The following is a 22,661-nucleotide window of genomic DNA, read 5'->3' on the forward strand; positions in this document are numbered from 1 at the left end:
TAGTGCTAAGGCTACAGTGGAGAAAGGGGGTTCAGTTTTTGAGATGTTTTGGGTTTTTTTTTTTTAGTATTGCTTATTATCCTTTTGCGAATCAAGAATCATTATAAATATGAATATAAAATGGCCTTGGTTGTCTGTTAGTACAATTTTACAAAGAAAAATGTTGAACATGTTTTGGTTCTTCACATACATGTTTTCCATATATGACCCTGAGGGAAAAAAGGGGTCACAAGACCTGACTATTTAGAGGTAAACTGGGCTACCACACAGGAAGTGATTTCATATAAGAAAGCAGCAGCGACTTTAACTTCTAGAATATCTGAAACTGAAATATAAAACACAGGCAAAGAACCAAAAGATCCAGAAGAAAAAGCGGGGCCAGTAATAACATTGCTAGCACTATCAAAATGTTTGGGAACTGCCTTAAGTCCCTCTGCAGTACATAAGGACTTCCAATGTAAAAAAAGAAGAGTTTACAAAGGAAGAATAAGATCTGGAAACTCACTTGAGCGTCTCGAGAGACATCTGTAAGTTGTAATTCCGCTCTTGCTCTGGCAGCTTGCAGAACTCCACCAGACACGGGTGTTGTCTTTTGTTGTCATCTCTGACCTACAGTCAGAGACAATGAGAATGAATTACAGGTTTAAATACTTCTGTACATACATACTGTATCAGTCTGAGCCCATCTGTGTTTAAATCTCATTGATAGTGTGTAATTCTGTTGATTAGCAGAAAGGCTTGTAATATATAGTTCCTAATGTCTATAATAGGCTTTTAGAAATTCTGCATTCCGGAAGTGCACATGCAAATTGTGAATTGTTATTGAGATGGCGTGTTTCCCAAATTCTGTCCTTATCAAATTGTAGCTTTATGTGCTGACAGTGCTAATACAATCTTAGCACAGTTAGATGTTTGATTTGCAAAGTCAAAATATATATTTATTTTAAAGATCTAAAAAGTGTCTTCTCTTACAATATCTAGGTACACAGGCAACATTATTAGCATATAATGGCAATTACTGGTAATTCTGATAAAAAAAAAAAAAAAAAACAATACCAAATATATGCAAACCATAACATTTAGCCTGTATTTAGACACTATACTACCCTCTGTATGCATTATTAATTAAGTTGTTCATATGCCATTTTAAGGCTATCAATATGCATAAATTTAACATTTTGTCCTTCCTTGATGATGGTAAAACAAGAGTTATTATGTGCAGTAGTGTCCCGTGGAACACATTAAAGTAATATAAGATTATTCTATATCTAAATCCACTTTTTTCCACCCAGTATCCAAAAATATTATATTGAGCTGTTCAGCAAAAGTGATGTGCCTTCATCTTCCCAATCCTGAGCGTTTAAGACTTAGAAGAGTGCATTAATTTGTAATGAGACTGCAGTAGCCACAGATCAGTTACCGCTCTTAGGAAGAAGTCTTCCTGAGGGATTGCCAGGCCAGTTCCGGCATGGGGGAGTAAAACCAGCACTTCATACGCTTCGTACCAATTAGTTTTGTAACGTCTACAGGCACTGACAAGAGGGCACTGTGGGTGAATGTGATGGGCCCTATCATTGGGAGGTGGATAAAACAGGAAGATATATCCTGACATATTATCATAATAATAATAAAAATAATAATAATAATAATAATAATTATAATAATAATAATAATATCCTGATCAAAATCCAGGAAGGGTTCTATTTTTCTACTTCATTTTTTTTTTTTTTTTCTCAGAGTCCCAGCGATTTGGATTATTATTTTTTTATAATTTATTTGTATTTGTGAATTTTGGTAAATTTTTAGGAAATAAAATTAGGTTTTACTGTGAACTGGTGACTTCAATACATTATGGTAACTGCCTGAATAATTGTTGGTGCTAAAACACAGTCTAAAGAGTCTCAGAGCTATGCAAAAGCTGTTTTCTGTTTTGACGCAGATTTATTCCCTAAACGGCGCGATATGACAATCATGAATCATAAAACACAAAACGTCAAGAAAGAAAGATCCTTGAGGTTTAAAATATTATACAGTCCTTGATATAGTGTTACATAAAGGTTTCAAGCGTCCACACACCACTGCTATAATAATGGAAACACTGAGACTTGCAATCTGAATTATACACAATTGCAAAAAACAATAACACTAATTATACCGTTGTTTTTCTTACAATTCAGTAACAGCAAAGGCACAAATATATGATCAGTCTGATGCCTGCCATCAGCACTATGTTTTCACACCAATTGTATATAATGAAATGGTAATCATGACTATTTGATGTACATTATTTTGATCCCATCTCTTCTACTTACAGATCCATAGGTCCAGCCAAGCTCAATCTTGTTCGTAACCCAGAGTTCATGGATGTTTTCCGCCAGTTTTTCACGAATTCGCTCCAAGTGAGGTGGCAATATAATCTGCAGTCCGGGGGATTAAATAAATGAATAGGAGATAATGCACACTGATATAGTAGACTATATGCACATATACATATAAAGTAGCAGGTGATAGCATAAAAATGCTACTGTTTGCGGAAACCCATAGAACAAAGGCTTTGATTTGGTTTGGCATTGGTATGACAAATCCCTCGAATATCTGGCAAGTACACTACCATCCAGCATGTACTGGAATAGTGCACGTCAAGCCTGAAAATCTGCCAGTTCCAACCCTTCCCTATTTTAGTAAGAGGTGTTCGAGAATAGCAGCATCACCCTGGGTTGATTTAAGTGCAAATAGGCACACAGACGCTTGTTTTAGGGGGGTGAGCTTATTCGCGAGACAAACGCAGTAAAAACAAAAAAATAATATATATATTATTCTATATACAGCTACAATAGAAGCACAGTACTCAGGATATACAAAAATATCAACACAGCTCTTTATTGAGAAATATTAAGCAAATACATTACAAACATCACAAACATGTAAGAGGACAGTAAACAAAATTGTACCATTTAATTTGAAGCTATTTGCTCTTAAATTGTTGCAAAGTGTGGCCACTACCCTAAATTGCTTGTATGTATTATGCAAATGGTGTTACTGGCAAATACAAATGGATGCAAATTGTGTTATTGATAAAGTGAATAGATAGATTCAAAGCATATTCTATCTGGTTGTGCTACATTACAACCAGTAGTGCAAATGTTTTTTAACTCAATAACCTTGAAATGTTTATTTACATAGTCTCATCTCTCTCTCTCTCAAACTAATATGCCCTTTGAGTATAGAAAGTATAGGATTATGAGTTATCTTCTTAAAGATGTATACTTTAGTCTGAAACACATGTTGCACGTATGATTAAAAACAAATAATATTAATATATTCTAAAAACAATATATTGAAATGCATTTTCTTTCAACATGGGTTAAGAAACTTGATCAACTGAGCTGTTTTGTTGTAGTTTTGTGTTTTCTTTTCTCACATTATTTTCTTTTTCTGGGTGGTCCTGGCGGGGAAAAAAATTCTGATTCTGCCCATATGGTACTTATCTGCAAGGCTTTTACTAGACATATGAACTGATAAGGCAAGCACCCTATCCACACTTAGACTGTCATCATTCATAACATAAATACGATCTTTGCACGCTTCAGATTTGTTTTCTTCAACTACTAATTGAAATAAATTCAGTGGCTGAATGATAGTTCCATCATATTCTGCATCGCTTCTGAATAGGGGGCACTGTGTAAAAGATGTAGAATTTAATGACACAGATTTTGGATGGTCCCTGTATTGTGCTTCTTTATGAAGTTGGCAAAGTCATGAAATGGTACAGTGTAGTTTACTGCCGCTGGTGTGTACATTTCCAGGGATTTGTACCTGACTTGTGTCCACGGGCGTGGGTGTGAAGGCAGCTAGTGTGAGGGTGACGGTCGGCCCCAGCAGGTCCCGCCTGCCATTGTGGTCTTGTTTGTATACCCTGCTGGGTTCCAGTCTCATCTTCTCTCGGGGTAGCAGGGCTTCGAAGCAGGGAGCGTAACCAGGAGGAGGCAGGAACTTGAATTCCCCATGGCGACCTCCCAGGAGGAAGCGTATTCTGTGGGGAAAAGGCAGATATATAATGGAGCTGACACACACCAGAACAGCATACAGCTCCCCTCTCACGTTTTCTTTCACGCACCCCGTTTGTTTTTCCTCTAGGACTATAAATAAATTTAATCACATCAGACAAGAATGCCGTTTTCTGAACCAATTGTCTTCATAGGACATACGCAAGTTGCTCCAAAAACCTTTTTCTTTATTTATTTTTTCCTTTCAGAATCACCAAGCAAAAGGCAAGCTGGTTGAGGTGGACTGAGGAATGAATGCCTTTCTTTCAGATGGATCTGCTGAACATGTGAAACAGATGAAAGTCTGTAGGAAACAAATGCTCTGAATGCTCTGAATGCTCCTTTTTGTTCATCATCAAACCGGTCAAATGCAATGCATTTTTTCATAATGACAGAGTTTGGTATTCTAGATGCCTATTGAATCTGGGGTAGATCTGTTTTCAGTGCTGGGATTAGTAATGGTTGATTGAAGCTGAAGCTCAGTAAAAGGGGTAGACATGTTTTCTTAGTATTATTGTTTTGCTTTTAGCAAAAAATTATTTTGAGATCAGAAATGCTTGTGGCATTCAAGACATGGAGCTCAGCTTTGCATTGCATGGAACATATTTTATAAAATCAATTTTCCCAACTGCTGCATGTCAAAAATACAACATGAAAGAAAAGCTGCAGGAAATATTTTCTCCCCATTGCACTTGTGCAGACTACAATTACAGTAATTACATTTACACTGGCAATCTGAACTATTTCAGAACTTACTTATTAGCCTCAGCAAACAAACTAACATGCTATACTGCAATGTGGTAACTAAAGAGAGGTTTTAAATACTATGCCTGCTGAAGTGCTAAAACTGTGGGGTTTAATTGCTGCTTTTGTAATCAACAGTGGCAGACCTTTATTTACTTGGTATGTGAAAGAAGTATTGGGCAACTAGTAATTGATTCAGAACTAACTATCTGTTCTTATGTGTGTATATACTGTAAAACATTTATGAACAGATCTCCACAATGTCTATACCACTAAACAAAATTGAGATATTGGTTTACATTGACATAATATATTCTTTAGCTTTCCTTTAACGTTACAACCTGCATGCAATACTCCACATAGTTACCAATTTCACAGGCGGTTTACCAAAACAAGTATTTAAATCTGATAAGGGTGATGGTAAGTTCTACTCATAACAATGTAATTACATATTAACACATGTTTTCCGACTAAATAATAAACATAAACAAAATTATACATTTAACACTTATTAGTGTGATTAATGAGTGTGATGAACAGGCTTCATTTTATGGTAAGTTATTGAGAATTATACAGCAATGGAAAACTGCCCCACTTATTTCTATAGAAATGTGGTTTATGTATAATAATGATTGATCTTGGGATGAACGTCTGAAAAAAACAGGGCTCTTGAGCAGCTCATACTTTAATCCACCCACTCCCTAAATCTCTCACAACGGTAGACAACTATAGATGTATCCTGTAGCATTATGAAGGGTGTTCATGAAACAGACTTGTAATTGTTGTCAATGTTATAAATTCATGCACTCAACCACAAATCTCAACATTAAAAACACTGTTTTGCAAAGAATGCTTCTTTGTTTTCTGTAGAAACACTACAAAGGAATACAATCACCTTTTCCAATCTGCTATCTGTTTAGTGGGCATGTCCATGACAGCAACAACACACCACAATTGCAGATAAACAATTATCACAGTGAAATGGATGGATTCCATGCTAATAATTGTCATGTTATGGTGATTAGGAGTTGAATGATTAGACCAGAATGAATAAAGTTACTAACTTTACTCCAGCAGAGAAGCTGGCAACAGGGAAAAAGAGGCCGTCTGAGTTGAAATTCTCGAACATGCCTTGAACAGGCTGCCCGTTGATCCGGAACGAGATACTCGGGGCGCTCAGGTCCAGGCAGCAGCTGACCACATCATCGACTCTCAGAAGGTGCTGGTTGGGTGAGTTTACTGTCCGGGCAATGCAGCCTGGGAAAAATAAATACAATAAATGAATAAATTATACATCATAACCAAAACACTGTTACAAGCCGTCTTTCTGAGGTGCAGTCTTGGATGTCTCAGAATTATCTTAAAATGGAGGTTCTACTTTTTTGTTCAAAGGTGTAACCTTCAAAACATCTTCAATTGGTAGGATACGCTGTAACTTTATGCTTCTTCATTTCTTTTGTGCCTGCAGTGGCAGAAGGAATGGTAACACCATTTTATTCCTATTTTATTCCTTTTCCATGAAGGCTGAAACAGGCTTTATGTATCAAAACAACCCTGGAGGATGAAAGAGTCCCTTGTGTGTATCCTCTGTGTTTTTCCTCTGGCTGTTGTGAGAGAGGGTAATGAACAGCATGAAGCTGCATTTAGCTGCTACAGAAGCAAAAACATGCAGCTCTACAGTTGTGGAAGAATGGCTTTGCAAGGCATCCCAAAGGGCATTCAGCCTCAGATGAAACGACCTAATAGTTCTCTCGTTTTTTTAGTGCATTTTCACACTCGTAGAAGATGAAGGACAGTGGCACTGGCTACACCCATGCCCTGTGGCTGTAGGTGACATGAGGTCTCCCCCAAACATTTCTACGAGTGTGGTTAAACCCTGACGTGGATATCCCGGTCATTCAGTCCCGGGCCTTTCTCAAGCAGAGACAAGCAATTGTGTGATGGTTTTGTGAGCCAGATTTGTACCCTCTATTCTATAAGAAAAAGGCATCCGAGGCTAGTCTTTTAGCCTTCTGCAAAACCTAGTCAATGCATCTGTTAGTTTACAGTTCAACTAAGGATTTCAACATGAAAGGAGGCTTTACCAAGTAAGACGTTTTAACAAGTGTTACTCAACATGAAGTCAATTGCATGTAACTTAATACAAAAAAGGTGCAGCTGGAATGAAAGCAGCACATGAACTGAATTAGTCAAAAAAGCAGAAAGATGTTGTCTTTAGAACTGCGAACACTGTGAATTAATGTTGTATCCATTGCTCTCTTGTTACACTTTACCTGTAAAGGTAAGAGCAGCATGTGAGGGTTTCAGATCACTATTCAAATATTCAAAAAAAATTCTAAGTAATAGGAAGTTCTTGATTCTTGACTAATTAAGGCCTCCTGAGTGCCATTCCTTTAGCTTTGTTGGCCCCTGTGAGAACACTGAGATAGCTCATTATGCAGATTCAGCACATTGTAGAGTCTGTTGTTGTTTTACCTATGACTTTTATACTTGATTGCCTGCCAACAGAAACAAAAACAACAGACAAAGGCAGCAACAGACAAAGGCAACCACAAACCATAGCACAATATTAAATGCTGAAAAGGAGTTACCACTTATCCTATTAGTACAAACACAACCTCATTAACTTTTAATGCCCTAAACAGTTTTCCTAGAAGAGCAACTTCTTTAGTTTCCTGCTTAATCCCACATGCGTCTGGTTAATTCAAATCAGATAAAATGTAGTAAATTTATGATGGAGAAAGGCAGTCATTCTCTCACACCTATGGTAACAAGCAAACAAAACACAGTCTCCATTATCACTTCGATCCGTACATATTTAATCTGTTTTTATAAAAAAATATATAAGCCTAAAACCACAATAATGTGTTGCCATACTTTAATTCTTAATGTCAGTGTTGAAAAAAGAAATGGTCCCAGAGGACCACATCCATTGCAACTCTGAAAAAAAAAATATATATATATATATATATATATATATATATATATATATATATATATATATATATATATATATATTATATATATATATATATTAATATTAAGCTGTAAAAGAGAAAATTAGAAGTGAACTGATTTATACAGAGATTGGCAAACATATTCAATTGCAAAACAAGCAATATAAATATGTTATTACAGGTTAGTGACACTGAATACTATATGAACAATATCTGTAAAGTTTTTTAATAATATAAATGTGCATTATTACTCTGTAAACACCCATTAACACAAGTTTATTGCAGGGGCATTCCATGCAACTATATCTGTAAAGCATTTGCATGCTGATAAATTTGCATGTACATAACTGCAACGTACATACCAGTTACTCTCGGTTGGATACTCTAAACTTGGATAAAACTCGAAAAATGCTTAAAGAAAAAGGAATTGTGGCCCAGACTGACAGTTATTGTATCAGAAATATTGGAAACATCAGGATTTGTAAAACAACACAAAAAAGTCCTACCTGACCATAGGTGCAGGCCATCAAAGCCGTAGGAGTAAAGGTCGTCTCCAACGCCGTTGCCGCCCCAGCCTTCCCCGCCCCCTGGATACGGAGAATACCCGTCTGTAGAGGCCCAGCCAACTCGCAGGTGAGTGGCCTCTGCGGTTACGAACGTTTCAACGTGATCCACTATTAGTTCGTAGTACCACTTCCTGTACTGGGCAGAGCCTTCACTGATTCCCAGGAAGATATTTGGCCGCATGCTATAAAAATAAAAAAATAAAAAGATATAATATAAAAAATAATAATATAATAATAAAAAATAATAATAATAATAATAATAATAATAATAATAACAATAATAATAACAACAATAACAATAACAACAACAACAACAACAACAACAACAACAATATTTCAGATCCAGAAAAAAAGTATTAGTATTGATTTGCTTTGTAAATGTGTCACAAATGTTGAGTTCAAAATTTGATACTGTTTATTTTACTAAATGATTGACTAATTTTGCATTTAGAATGGAAGATAAAAGAAACAGATGTCATTATCAGGGCCTTAACAAACACATAAAAAATCTCTTTCCACAAATATTGGTTCTGAAATTTGAATTGTTGGATTCAGCCCCAAAACTAACCATTGTTGGGATCTACATGATCATTTGAAAACAAGCACTGTATAAATGCTTTGCCAATGCAATCATCGCGAATACCCTCTGTCCCTAGAAGCGTTAGAAGCCCACCACATTAACAATAATGCATTGTGGTATTACCTTGTGTAGATTTCCCCTGAATTTAAGTATGACGATTAAATTAACAAGTTATTGATTAAATTAACAACTTCACTGAATGTGACATATAACAGGGAAGTCATATAGGTCAGATAGTGGTTCTGTACTTTTTTAAAAATGTAATCCACCTGTTTACATTTCATGCAATACCAACCACAACTCATAGATGTATTCTTTTTTTTCAAATGGGATGGTACACCCTAACACTGTGCAATGGGTGTCCAAACAAGGCCACAGTATTCCTTATAAAAGTTTACTATGTGTTTAGAACAGTTTACCATGATTTGCTGTGGTTGTAATATGCTTTACCATACATCTCTAGGCTTGACATGCTTTCCTATGTTTACCAATTCTTTATCATGCTCTCACTATGCTTTATTACATTTTTATAAGGGATTCTCATGCTGGAAGAGGTCAAGGGAATTGAAGTACCTGCTGACATGGTTGACAAGACGTGTCTGCAACAAAAGATCCCTTCCTGGCAGTAAGTTGTCACAGATGAGATGCTGGTTGGAACGTACAGCTACACCATGGCACACACACAGGGAACACAATACATCCAAAACCTGGGACGAACATCAAACAAGATATAGATTTGAGCACTAACTTGGTTATAAATAACTGCATTGATAACTTTTTTTTAAGTATCAATACTGTTAATAAAGGTAATTAAAACTAAACAGTGTCGAAACAAAATAGCCCTGCTGGCAAACATTGTTTCTGATAAACATGCTAAATGCAAATGAGTTTGGATAACAGTCAGTGGTCAATGTCACTAGTTCTACCCAGGAGGCTTGGGTAGAACCAGTGACCTTTACCTCTGTACAAAAGGACACATGTTTTTGTCAAGCTCATGCCCCCAATACCTCAGCAGGTGTTAGCAGTATCCAAACCAGCAGAGATTCACATAACGCTGACTTGCTGCATGGAAATCGTGCCATAGCTCCAGTCATTAAAACAAACTGCATACAAGACGTGTGATAAGTAGTGTTACAGCACTTCTGCTGTCCATCATACTGCCCAATATGTCTATTCAAGTTTTAATCTTTTATTCCTCTGTCTTCCTTGTAATATTACTGAGTGCTTCACTCTAACTTCAAGACGAGAAATGTATCTAAACACAGAAGTGAAATATGTTCTATTAATGTTATCTCAATACTAATTTTCCCTTCAGATTTGAAGCCCATATTTGGGAGTATCAAGGACTTGCCCCTACTGTACATCAATGTCATTAAAGCTAGGTTTAGTCCTTTACTGGAGCATACTGGATGGGACTTTACACACTGGCACACTGTACTTGCTGGTCATTTCAACCGAAATGTAGGCATATTCCATTGCCTATGCCAGCTTAGCAGAGTTCTACTGATAGGGATTTTTGGGAATGCTTGGATAAGGTTGGCAGTAAGCAGGTCTGGGTCACAATGACCAAAATCTTGGCAAATGACACCACATTAAGCAGAAAACCTTTAATTTCTGCTCTTCTAGGCTGACAGCCAGTAGAGTCACAGAGATCTGCATAGAGGTGGGTGCCCTGCCACCTGCAATGTGTAGCTCCCTGTGCATTTATCAAGTGGAAACAGGTGTGTCTGGTCCATGAGTGATTTGGGCCAATGTCCTGAAACACGTTCTTCATGACCTGCAAACCTCATCGTTCCAGCAAGACTCAGAAGACTGCCTTGATGCCGCATTTCTAAATGTAGCCAATGCTTGAGGGATAGCATGGTCACCCACTATCATAGCCCCTACTAAAGTCTTGGAAAGCCTTCTGCTTTCTCCTATTTGTAGTTGAATAGTTGGAAACTCTCACACAGCTTATATAGGTCTAGTGGATCACATAACGTGACATATATTTGAAAAGAATGTAGACTAGAGTACTTTCTAATTTCACTTATAAATCATGCCATATCAGTAGCCAATGAGAGTGCTGTAATTTCTTCTCACACTAAAAAAAAATACACCCAGGTAACAGCATTTACCAAAATGTATTGTAAACTTAAATACATATTTTAAAAAAAAAGTTAAACGCAATTATAATCGATTTAAACATATTTGTTTTTTCCAGTTCGCATGAGTTATAATTTAGTCTACATTACAGCCCACTGTTGCATTTTATACTTTTATGTGATCATTGATGCCTACCTTATGATTTCTCCCATGTTTGTCAAGAAGAGAAATTATAGATTTTATATGGCCTTCTTTGATGATATTGAGAGCTTCAGGACTTTCCACAAGTACACAGTGTAAAACTTCCAGAATCCCTGAAAAAGAAAACAGTTTAACAACCACACACGCAACATACCAATGAGTGTGAGACACTAAGACACACTGCACCCTATTCACAAAGCTTCAGCTCATTTTGAATTCAGTTTTATTAATAAAAAAAAAACCTTGGAAAGCTTAGGTCGGCCAAGGACACCCTGGCCGACCTAAGCCCTTGATCCTTGGGCCCTTCTCCCACTGGAAAGCTACATATGGTTTCAGAGTCACTTTAATATTTAATAAAGTAATCTGAGCCGAATGTGTCTGCATACACCTTACGGCTCCAGGAAAGAGTAGCCTGTTTCGTGGCTGTGTAGTATAGTTTACAACACTGTAACTCTTTAATGAAATCTTAAAAATTGAGGGGAAAGTCTACCCCTGGGTTGCTATTTGATTTGCTTTGCTTACCACATGGTTAAGAAAGAACCTTTAGTTTGTGGGGAAACCTTCTTTATTTGTATTTATTTTTATTAGAAACTGTTCATAGATTGTATCTATGTGGTCTGCTTTTTATTTTCTGGTTGCTGGAATCATGAGAGAGTTGTGTCACCATTTGCAAGCAATAAGCAATCACTGTGTCTTCTGAAAGACAAAAATAATAACCGAAAATGTTTGAAATTTCAAAGCAAGATTTATTCAATTGACCTGTTGTGACCAGGATGGCTTTGCAGTGGTGACGTCAGACCAGAAATAGACTCCAAACACGATGAATGGCGGTGAGTTTTATTGTAAATAATAATAATAAACAAAAGATTTAAACAAAACACACAACTGAAAATAAAGGGCGCGTTGGCCAAAGTAAATAGACAGACAAACAAACAAAGTGGACGAACCCAACAAGTATCGCGTGAGTCCTCTTGCGCGAGTAGCATTTGTTTATATTTAAATTACTCTCCTCTCACCAATTCTCCACTTTCCGAACACACAACCCCAAGTGAGTGAAAACATGCTGTTTATATGCAGCTGTACTGAGACTCGATTGCTAATCAATCATTCAATTGGAGTCACGGTACAACTGCATGTGAATTAATTAAGTGTAATTCCCCATGCTCACATACTACATTTTTACCTGCACGTGAAGTGTTGTGCAATCCTCATGACTAAATACAAATATACATTTTAAACACTTGTGCTCGTAACCCATATTTATATCCTGTGTATTTTATACATACCACATTAACACGCTACATACAACATAAAACACTTACAAAGATAAAGGGGCGGGACACTCCGCCACACCTGTACACAGTTTGTTTGAGGTCTTTCAGATAATTGCAATTTTATTTTAACATCCAAAGAACTGTTTTGGAACTAGACGCAGGTTAGGTTATTAAACAAAGATATATGTCATATGAAATGCCTACTACTCTAGAGACTGTTACTCGAAAGCAACAAAAAAAAACAAGCAGCCACAATCCAGAAGCAAAGCTGCCAAGTGTCATGTCATGTCATGTCATGTCATGTCAAGTCATTCTGTGGCATGTAGCTATTGTACTCAGTGACCTCCAAAAACAGCTTTGGATGTCTTACCTTCAATCACCATATTCAACTGAAAGTGTGCAAATGTCAGACCGCTGTTAAAATTCAATTAAGCTTATAGGAACCTTAAACGTACTAATGGAGAGGGCATCAGCCACAACTAGAAGGAATCTGGTGGGGGTTTTTTTCAAACTTTATTTTCAAATTGCTTTGTCATTATTTGAATCTAATCTGCCAGTGCCTTCTGCCATCCAGTCCTGTATCTATAACCGTCAGAAGTGCAACATAAAAGCTGCATATGCTCTTTTCAGAGCTTCAGAGATAAGTGGATGCCTTCAAATACTCATCCTGGGAATCTGTTTTGCAGCATTGACAGATGCTGGATTTGTGTCAGTTCATGGTAACACCTTTAGAATTGATCTGCTATCTTATCTGGAACCATCATTAAGTACACTTGAATGGGATGACATTGAATGTGTTGAAGCAGTTACAACAATTAGTCACAGTATACAAGGAATGTACTGAATTACAATATAAGCTTTATTAAATTAAATGAGATCTGAATAAAGTCCTCCTCACAAAGAAAATGATAGAATACATCAGCTGTGCTGTGAAGCAAGCAACTTTGGAATTTTTTTTTTTAGTTTTTTTCACTTTGGAACTGACCAGTCAGGAGTGTTTGCCTTATGTGGAAACGGCAATGAACAGGGAGTTAATCATTGTGACGTTTAGTTGAAACAACAAACACATTCTTCACTATTCCACAGTCTAAATGGCTGGCAGTACAGTTCTTGAATAAACATGCCATATTTCTATACTCTTTTCAGCAGAGCTGCACTGTAACCACAGACAGCTTAGACCGAGCAATACAGAACATCAATATAAGTGCAACGTAACACACAAAATCAAAAGGATTGCAAACGATATCGTAAATCATTCATTTAATACAGTTTCAACATGTTTATGACGTTGTCTAATGAATACATACCAGAGGATGCTTCTAATCTCTCCAGCCGGCTGATTAACCAATCAAGAGAGCCTGAGAACTGGGCACAATTTTTGCGATTTCCTCTTATCAGGGCAGCTATAAATTGAAAGAGAGAACAAACCTATTTGTACGGAACTGGTGTTGTGTTCCTTATTAATTAAGTAGTACCTGAACGCATTTATGAAAGAGGATTCATGTTTTTCAGTTCAATCTTCTGCAAAAACACGTCTTTTTGTTCTCTAGAACCATTTTCTAGAACAGTAAAATACTTTAAAATGCAGGTGAGGGACTCAGCAATACTATTCTTGCAAACCCATTTTCCTTGATAGAAATATCGATAATTCTTCCTTAGCAGACATAGCTGATTTGCAGCATAAGCCCACTGAAGATAATTAAGCTCCTGTTATCACTCATGGGTAGCTAAACATAACATTACCCACAAGAGTCTGGTATGGGTTAAATCTGCAGCATCCTTAACAAAATCTAGTGTCATAGCTCTATACTTACTTGCACAGATTTGCGTTATTACCAGTTTGTACAGAGATGTTTCACCAGACAGGGGTTTCTGTGGTGTTTCCATCAGCCTGTTCTGTGGTTAAGAGACTGGAAACCGTCTTTATAATATCTCAGTACCATGCATTGCCCCATGCACCATGCATTAAGCTATCTAAACATCTCAAGTGTAACTTGCTCAAGACACTTTATAAACATTTTGAGATATTCTTACCCAGTAACTCATATAATGAGTTTAGTATAGACTTCCAGGCCTCTCCTGCTTCTTTTCCAGCTACATCAGCAAAATGAGCAGCACTGCTGTACACATGTAGGCGGTCGATGCATTCAAGAACCAGGTTAATCATACCCTAGAAAGAACACACGCAGGCTCTAGGTCAAAGACTGTACCTACTGATATTCTTACTGGTTTTAATTCTAGCATTTCCCTAGCTGCAGTAGACTTGCACACCCCCCCCCCCCCTTTCAATTTACTATAATTGTCCCCCATTTGCTCTGTAAGTTTCAAACATTTCATTATCAACAATACACTGCATATGCTAGCTACAGGAATGTAACATATGTATGTACAAGCAACTACACATGGTCTCCTGTGACAGTCTGCAAATAATTATTAGTAATAGCTATTGCCTTAAAGAGTAAGTAGTGGGGTAACGAAAAATATAGCGTTGCACGTCCCCAGATGCTGCTACAACTGTTTAAATAACATACCTCTTTTCTTTTCATTGTTAACACCCTGACATTTTTTACACTTATAATTTTACAGTCTGTTTAAAAGCGCTTTTGAAATGTCTGCTCTAGTGCACTGATGGTGTAAGGATTACTGCCCACATTGTCAAACTAGAAACACAGCAATAACAATCACTTGTTATGTTTTTTTTGGGGGGGTTCGCTCTTCCTGCAGTGATGTAGAGGACAGATCTCAAACCCCAGTGCACAAGAGTGGACATTTTGAAGAGTCTTTTGAAACAGACTTAAAAATTATAAGTGTAAAAAGCTGTCAGGATGTTAACAATGAAAAGAACAATTATAGGTATGTTATTTAAACAGTTGTAGCAACACAAGCGGATGTCTAGCGTTATATTTTTCGTAACCCCGCTACTTCTTTTTAATGTATTTACTGTTATAGCACAGTATATTCTACAATAGGTCTACTTTGACCTCATACTTGTATTATAATTTAGGGAAAATCATTATACTGTAGGCCTGATAATGAACAAAACTTTAATTCAAACTTTTTTTTTTTAAAGAGATTTGTAAGCATTCTATAAGAAGAGTGCTTTGAAAAAACTTAAACCCCAATTTTAAAAAAAGGGTTAAATGAATAACAACCATATATCCTACAAGAACCTGCTAGACTTTTAAAAACATTTTTGTATGTTCTAGAAGGAATGTAATTGCACTCAGTTAGCACCTCTTCCTGGAAGAGATTCTGTCGGTTCTTTAGCGTCCGTAGCCTGTTCTGTTTGTCTTCATGTTCTAGATGCTCATCAGGTGGCTGAAAATAGCCTATCAAGTCCTGCAGACTCAAGCTGACTGATTCGATTGGCAAATCTATGCTGGATGATTTTCCTTTCTTGCTCAAGGCATCAAGACCCCTAAAATGACATACAAAACAAAATAAAAATAAATAACCTTGGATAAATAAATAGGATCGTTCGAACAGAACAGACATTGATCCCCAGGTTTATTTAAACAGATCTGCCTTGTACTGTACCTGATGAATCTGTTGAAAAGGAAGACAGTGCTGCGAATGACCCGAGCTGTCCGGGACTCCTCATGCTGTGATCTGGACAGTGTTAACCCATCATCCATGTGACCTTCGTGATGCATTATAGCCTGAAAGATAACATTAATTTCAGGGAGAGAACCAGAGCCGGTTTGCTGTGCATACTACCACACTGTATAGAGGAAGTCACACCAAAATGCAATTAAAAATAAAACTCACAGTGCCCCATTTTGAAGCTCTTGCAATTTTTCAGTGAGGAATAACAGCTTAAAACTAGCAAAAACCAGCTCAAAACAATTTGTTTACTGCTCCATTGTGTGATATTGTTTTACTCCTCTCACAAAATCAAAATAAAAACATGTGTCTACCTTCTATACAGTATTTTGTTTCGGGGTATCTTACAGATGAACAGAAAGTTTATTTTATTTCTTATTATGTAGTCTAAGCATAACACTAAGACAGTACCTTGCGCTGCACAGCTCCCATCCTTACAGATTTAGCATCCACTGACTGGTAGGTGAGCCATAGGCAGGTGTCCACATGCTGGATGTAGCACACCGAATCTCCGTACTTTATCTCTGGTACTCCCATCCCATCCATTTCCTTCTTTATCCCCAAATCCAACTTTTCCTAAGGAAAGAAATTACAAGTCAACATGCTTTTTTTATTTTATTTACAAGAATAGGAAAAGAAAACAGAAAATTAAAAACTCAGAACATTTTGGAAATGACAATGGATTTGAATCTCACCTAATTTGGATGATATATAGAGAGTGTAAAAATATAGCATTAGCTGTTGTAAGATACAAGCTGATTTTCAGCCTTCTCTGTCCTCTCGTAGGGCGGGTGGCTATCCGCTTGTGCTACACAGCTCCCAAAACAATATTATATACATAGGTATAGACATATGTTATTGTTTGTAGCCAGATCCCCTTCCACTAGAGTACTGAATCTGCCGCTTTGTACGCTGTCTTTATCATAGGCCTCTCCTACTCTAACAGAAACACTCGTACAACTCCAATGTACCTGCACCTCCATGATAAGTGAATGCGAAGGTCTCTCAAGTGTATAATTGGTCACTTGCTGCTCATTGCAGAACTGTTTAGAGATAGACTTGGCATGAGTTTTGACAGGCTTAGAGTTCTAACCAACTCCCAACCTGGCTATTAGAATCAGCCTTCATGTTAGCTTTCATACTGTGTTTGGGGTAGTAGAGGAGAATATGTGGGGAAATGTAACAGACCTTATTATTTAAAAGAGGGTAAAAAGAGTTTGCTAATATTAAAGGGGTCACTTTCAGTAAATGTGCAGTTGCACAACCGAGTGCTAATCAAGGTACCTAGGTTAAAAATTAAATATGAAATACTAATTATTCACCATAAATTTGAAGCATGTCCAAGACATTGTTGTTACTTCCACCATAAAATGCCATTATCCAGACAAGCGTCACCATAATCAATTTTCATCAATGAACCCCATAGGGCTTGCATCTTTTATCTCATTTTTTTTAAAAAGATGAAATTAACACAAATTATACTGGCTCCTAAATTATTGGCACAAAAACCTGGAAGAAAAAGGAACTGGCATTGTTGGGATGCACGTCATTAATCAGAAATGCTCCCCATAAAACGTTGTAACTTTTTACTGTACCAACAAATATAACTATAAATCGCCCATCCAGCTCATGGGAATGATGAGATGCTCGGGGGCTGGTGTGTGTTCCCTGAAGAGAAACAAACGCTTGGAAGAGGAGGGATGCTAAAGCTTTCAGAGTGATTTGATATAAAAACTACTAGTACATTCCACTGAAAGATTAGAAAAAATATATCTGTAAACCTTGGAAGACCGATAGCAGAATGCCGTGGATTTCACGCCTGCTTTTTCTTTGTCCATGAGAAGAAGGCTTTTGTCATCCATGAGGCTCAGATATTTTCCTGTGGTGACGTGCCTCAGACGGAATGGCTGTCCCCATCTGATATGGCTTCCACTCCACCTGCGAACAGTACATACATGCTGGTAGTTCCTGAAACATCCCGTACAGATAGATAGGCAAGTATAAGGACCTAACTGACTTCAGCAATGAAAAGAACAACGGGGCTTTTTTAATTAACTACAGCGGCAGATCTAAATACCGTCTGCCTTTAGCTCTTTACATTATTAATTCTGCTGTTGTTTTCCGCTGGGGTTTATCTCATTAGTTTTTGTTATTAACATCACTTAAAAACAATATTAATTTACTGAAAAGAGATTCAGTATTAAGTTCATTAAAATAGGTCCCATGTTTCAATGGATCCTCTAGATCAAAATGTGTTGCGTTTTAAATTGTGTTTTACATTCAAGCAACCAAGACAAAATTTTTCTGGGAGTTGTTGTTATTTCCCACCACAGTGAATTACAAAGGAAGACAGTGGCTTCTTATTGGAATGCAATAGTTTGTGTAAATTGATTGATTTTCATATGCATTTTAATTATGTACAAAAATAAATGTGATATTCTGTACTGGTACTGTGTAATGTCCATCAGTAGTCCAATCAAATAGCAATTGATGTTAAATGGCAGTGAAAAGACTATTCATCACCATCACCTTCATTAGTATTTATCACCAACAATCTCTTTAATAGAATAGGGGGGCCTGTGGTTCTGCATGCAGCGAGGTTGTCTTCATACTAAAACTAAATACAACTCAAATTAGACTGTCAATGCTCAGGGAGAAAATAAAAGAGGCGAAGTGTTCTAGAATACAGAATGCACAGGGAGAAATATTGCTTTCATTTTTGTGATGTTCATCCATACAGACATTTTTTTTATTAAAAAGCTTTCTAGTGAATAAAGCCAGGAAGGTAATGTTTATTCTAACTTTCCAAACTTGGCTGATTCAGATTATTGTACTTGAATGTTCTTCCTTTGGTTCGCCATCCTTGACGGTGTATCGCATATAACAAGGGGTAAGTGCTTTTCTACTCACGCAACTCGCAGAGTCTCCAACCTCCAGAGCGATCGAGCATGAATAGACACGGCTCCACCTTCGTAATGGACAGTCCTGGAGAGCAGAAAGCAGGCCACTGTCACAACTCAATGTGCCCAGGTTACCATGCATAAGTCGGTATTTACTCTTAGTTCACTTTAAGGACACTGATTATAGATTATTTATTTTTTTATATCATTGTTGCAGTTAACCTTACCGTGACTCTCTTTCAATGGACCATATTTAAAGCCTACATTTGAGCTGCAAATCGCTTGCAACCTGTGTGGAGCCTGTACTTCTGAATAATAAACGTGTGACGCCACTCACGCACAGCCACTGTGCTAAACATGACATGTTTAATAGTTTCACTGTTTGTCTCGAAGTCAGCTCTCACTCCACCCTGCACAGCTTATGTTTGTGTTTCCTTTATCTTTCACGAAGTTGGTGAGTTCATGGTACTGTCAAGTTGAAATTATATTTTGCATGTAACGTACTTTACTGTTAAGGACCCTTGATTAAGTCACTGACCTCAATATTTTATAGTTTGTTATGTATAAGGTGATTAGTGAAATACAGAGGAAGTAATTGGACTGTGTTTACAATTTAAAATATATATATAGAGTAATTATACAAACATTATTTTTATAACATTCTTAGCCCCATATCATTTATAGGATTTGTTTGAAAGACACTTTAATCCACTTGCACCTTTGCCTTTCCTGTAGAAACTTTACTTTCAGATATGGTTTCCCACAGTTTTCTATTGACCGTTCATCAGAAAGCGCCAGTCATTTGCTGCTGTAGAGTAGTTGTTATTTTTTTTGTGTGGAAACCTGTTTCTGTTGCAGATTTTTTAAAAAAAGAAATAGGTTAATAATTATGGTCTGCTCCATCAAAAAAAATTTTAAAGACTGCTGGCAGCTCTTTCATAAAATACTCAGCTAAGCTCTTCCTTAATACTGCCTCAATTGTCCTGCATAGAGACATTACTGCTGCACTTTCCTTAAAAACAAAAACATCAGCAATTTGCAATCTGGCCATTTCAAAGCAGAACAAGCTACAAAAAAAAACTCTGCATGTTGTAGACATTCACATGTAAATAATGTAAAGATATTGCAAAAGCTGTTTCTAAATCACAGACCCTAGAGATGAAAGGAGATGACCATTTAAATGCATTTAATTAAGATGTGACAAATGGGAGGAGACAGGGGGGACAGTATATAGCTGCAATAGCACCATCAGAAAAAATGATCTTTTTAAAGGAACTTTCCCAACACAAGCAAAGTGAACTATTTACAGTAGGCAGCAGCAAGTTCACAGACTTAGCAAGAATGTAGGCTGGTCTAGCGGGACAGCCTGCTCGGCAGAATATTTTTAGATAAAGCCTGAATTTCTAATCTTACGACATTCTGCCTGAATTGTTAATGGACTCAATTACTTAGCGGTTCCTTGAAATTTTTTTTTATTTTTATAATTATTATGCCAAACACAGTCTGGTTTGAAATAAAGAATTAAGTATGTTTAACCATTTAGCTCTTTGGTGCATTTGAAAGAAAAAAAAAAGAAAGAAACTGGTTAGGTCTGGTTGGATATGTGTTTAAGCATAGATTCAAATTTTAAAAAGAGGAGTTTAAAACTGAAGTTGTCAGTTAGTTAAGGCCAAACTACAATGTCAGGAGACACAATATAGCTACAGAGATCTACGTCTACAGAGGTCTACAGCATGTAACCCCACAACATACTAAGCAACATCTATACAGAACAGATATTCTTTATTTAAACAGCTTAAAAAATCTGATGTATTGAACACCTAGTACCGTACACTGAGCTAGCAGAGAGCAGCACGCTTTGTATTCCAGATATAGTTGTGCAGTTGCACATTGATGAATACGGCTAATTTGCAATCAGCAACCCTGGAACGATGCAGGAATGATGGATGGCTGTGAGAAAGCTTTGATTAGCCCATTACACTTCCCAGGGAATATGCAAAAACATCATTGCCTCTGTACCAATAGGTCCTTTGCAGGTTGACAGGGTGTACTCAGCTCTATCAGTAGCAAAGTCAACAAAAAGAGGGCACTCTGTAACTGGTAAGTTCACACGCTACATAAAAACAACCATGGCTGATTGCATCGAAATGCAAGCATTGCATTCCCTGAGCTTGAGAAGAATATGAATGCTTCGTGCCTGAACAGGAATGCAGAAGTAATCTGAGGTCACCTTTCAGATAAAGTGGTCAGTCTGCTCATGTTATACTGTATTATTAAGATTGTGTTACCTTTAAACTTGCTTGAAAATAGTTTCCTATGGCTTCAAAAATGTTATTCTGATATTCCAGCAATGTAGAGGTGCAGGTTTTGAGTTGAAATTAAAAGAAGCTACTAAAGAAAGTGTCTGTTATGAGGTGTAGTTTAACATGTATTCTTGCCTGACAGTCCATGCTAAAATATATCAACTATACATGGTAAAAAAAAAGATATCTCCGGACTAACCAAACACATATAATACAATCTGTATTTTAATTATTACATTGCATTACATTGTATTTAAACCAATAAACATTCTGGTGTATTCTGCATGCCTCAGCTCCTTATTTAATCAGCAGAGGGCATTAACTGGAGCCCTGCCTTGAAATTTTATGGGCACTAATCAGGTCAAAAGGTGCTAAAACTTTCCAACTAAATCTATGAGTTCAGTTTTAAAGTTGCGCCACTGCAGGAATCTGCAGTCCTGAAGCGAACAATTAACTCTATAGTGGCTGACCTTCGTTGCTCTTCCCCATGTTCTCCTGAAGGTACAGTCAGACACTCGTCCATGTGACCATGCAGTAACCTCAGCACGTCACCTCCAATGAGGTAACCTACAACCAATGAGAACAGCAGTTGTTTAATTGCCAAGGTAAGAAAAAGAATGATACCGAGTAGACCAATCAAATCAGCTCAAAAAACTACAGGAGGAGCCTGGAAGACACCTGTACATTCTCAAATCAAACAGGCGCCAAACATGTCTAAACAGATGTACAATAACAAACTTTTAAGGTGGTTTGGGGGCAAATATTTTTGAAAATTCAAAAACAGCAAACATTGTATATGAGCTAACGATAATAGAAATATGTTAAATGGTCTCTATAAATGGTGCTTATGAACCTATAGCCAGTGATGGTTTTTATTGAGGGACCTGGGTATTTATAGGCAACACAAACAGTTTATCCATTTTAGCTAGAGGAAGGCCACATTAAATATAACTTAAGACTCAATACTAGCTAGCAATAGACACCTACCTTGTGCAACTTCACTCCCAGAGCAAATTGGTGCCACGCTCCAGAGGGTTTGCTGGAAGGCAGCATCAACGTGCAGGCTGCCGTTCCCATATGATAAATGCTGTAAGAACAATGATGTCTCGCGGTAATAGTGAGAAATGATATCAAACACTTGCTGTGCTGCCAGTGATGAAGAGAGCCGATTTAACAAATGAAGCTGCAATGAGGATGTAAAATTAAATCCCATCAGTCGTGCTTCCTGTTTAATGCGCTTCCCCCTTTTAATAATGACATTTCACAGGGGTCTGGCACAGCTGATAAAAAACTATCACGATACCACATGTTCCCTTAATTTAACAGATGACAGGTTGTATTGAGGAATGAATCATCATTCCTTAGCAGTGGTGGGCTTTTACACTGTCATGCTTGATCTTCA

General features: G+C 37.2%; 1 protein-coding gene across 6 annotated transcripts in view; it reads right to left on the reverse strand.

Annotated features, from left to right (window-relative positions):
• Positions 1 to 22,661, reverse strand: part of LOC121316738 (ryanodine receptor 2) — a 201,552-nt gene that overhangs the window by 84,064 nt on the left and 94,827 nt on the right. For all 6 annotated transcript variants that reach the window (XM_041251871.1, XM_041251876.1, XM_041251875.1 and 3 more), the window contains exons 8-23: positions 22,247 to 22,346; positions 21,730 to 21,826; positions 18,967 to 19,041; positions 17,838 to 17,994; positions 16,468 to 16,632; positions 15,991 to 16,112; positions 15,688 to 15,871; positions 14,488 to 14,623; positions 13,761 to 13,856; positions 11,174 to 11,292; positions 9,467 to 9,600; positions 8,254 to 8,495; positions 5,855 to 6,047; positions 3,817 to 4,033; positions 2,313 to 2,417; positions 506 to 609 (exon numbers count right to left, since the gene is read on the reverse strand). In XM_041251871.1, the coding sequence (XP_041107805.1) occupies positions 506 to 609; positions 2,313 to 2,417; positions 3,817 to 4,033; positions 5,855 to 6,047; positions 8,254 to 8,495; positions 9,467 to 9,600; positions 11,174 to 11,292; positions 13,761 to 13,856; positions 14,488 to 14,623; positions 15,688 to 15,871; positions 15,991 to 16,112; positions 16,468 to 16,632; positions 17,838 to 17,994; positions 18,967 to 19,041; positions 21,730 to 21,826; positions 22,247 to 22,346 (2,246 nt within the window). The remainder of the gene's footprint in view (positions 1 to 505; positions 610 to 2,312; positions 2,418 to 3,816; positions 4,034 to 5,854; positions 6,048 to 8,253; positions 8,496 to 9,466; positions 9,601 to 11,173; positions 11,293 to 13,760; positions 13,857 to 14,487; positions 14,624 to 15,687; positions 15,872 to 15,990; positions 16,113 to 16,467; positions 16,633 to 17,837; positions 17,995 to 18,966; positions 19,042 to 21,729; positions 21,827 to 22,246; positions 22,347 to 22,661) is intronic.

Source organism: Polyodon spathula, chromosome 6 (assembly GCF_017654505.1).
Source record: "Polyodon spathula isolate WHYD16114869_AA chromosome 6, ASM1765450v1, whole genome shotgun sequence".
NCBI lineage: Eukaryota > Metazoa > Chordata > Actinopteri > Acipenseriformes > Polyodontidae > Polyodon > Polyodon spathula.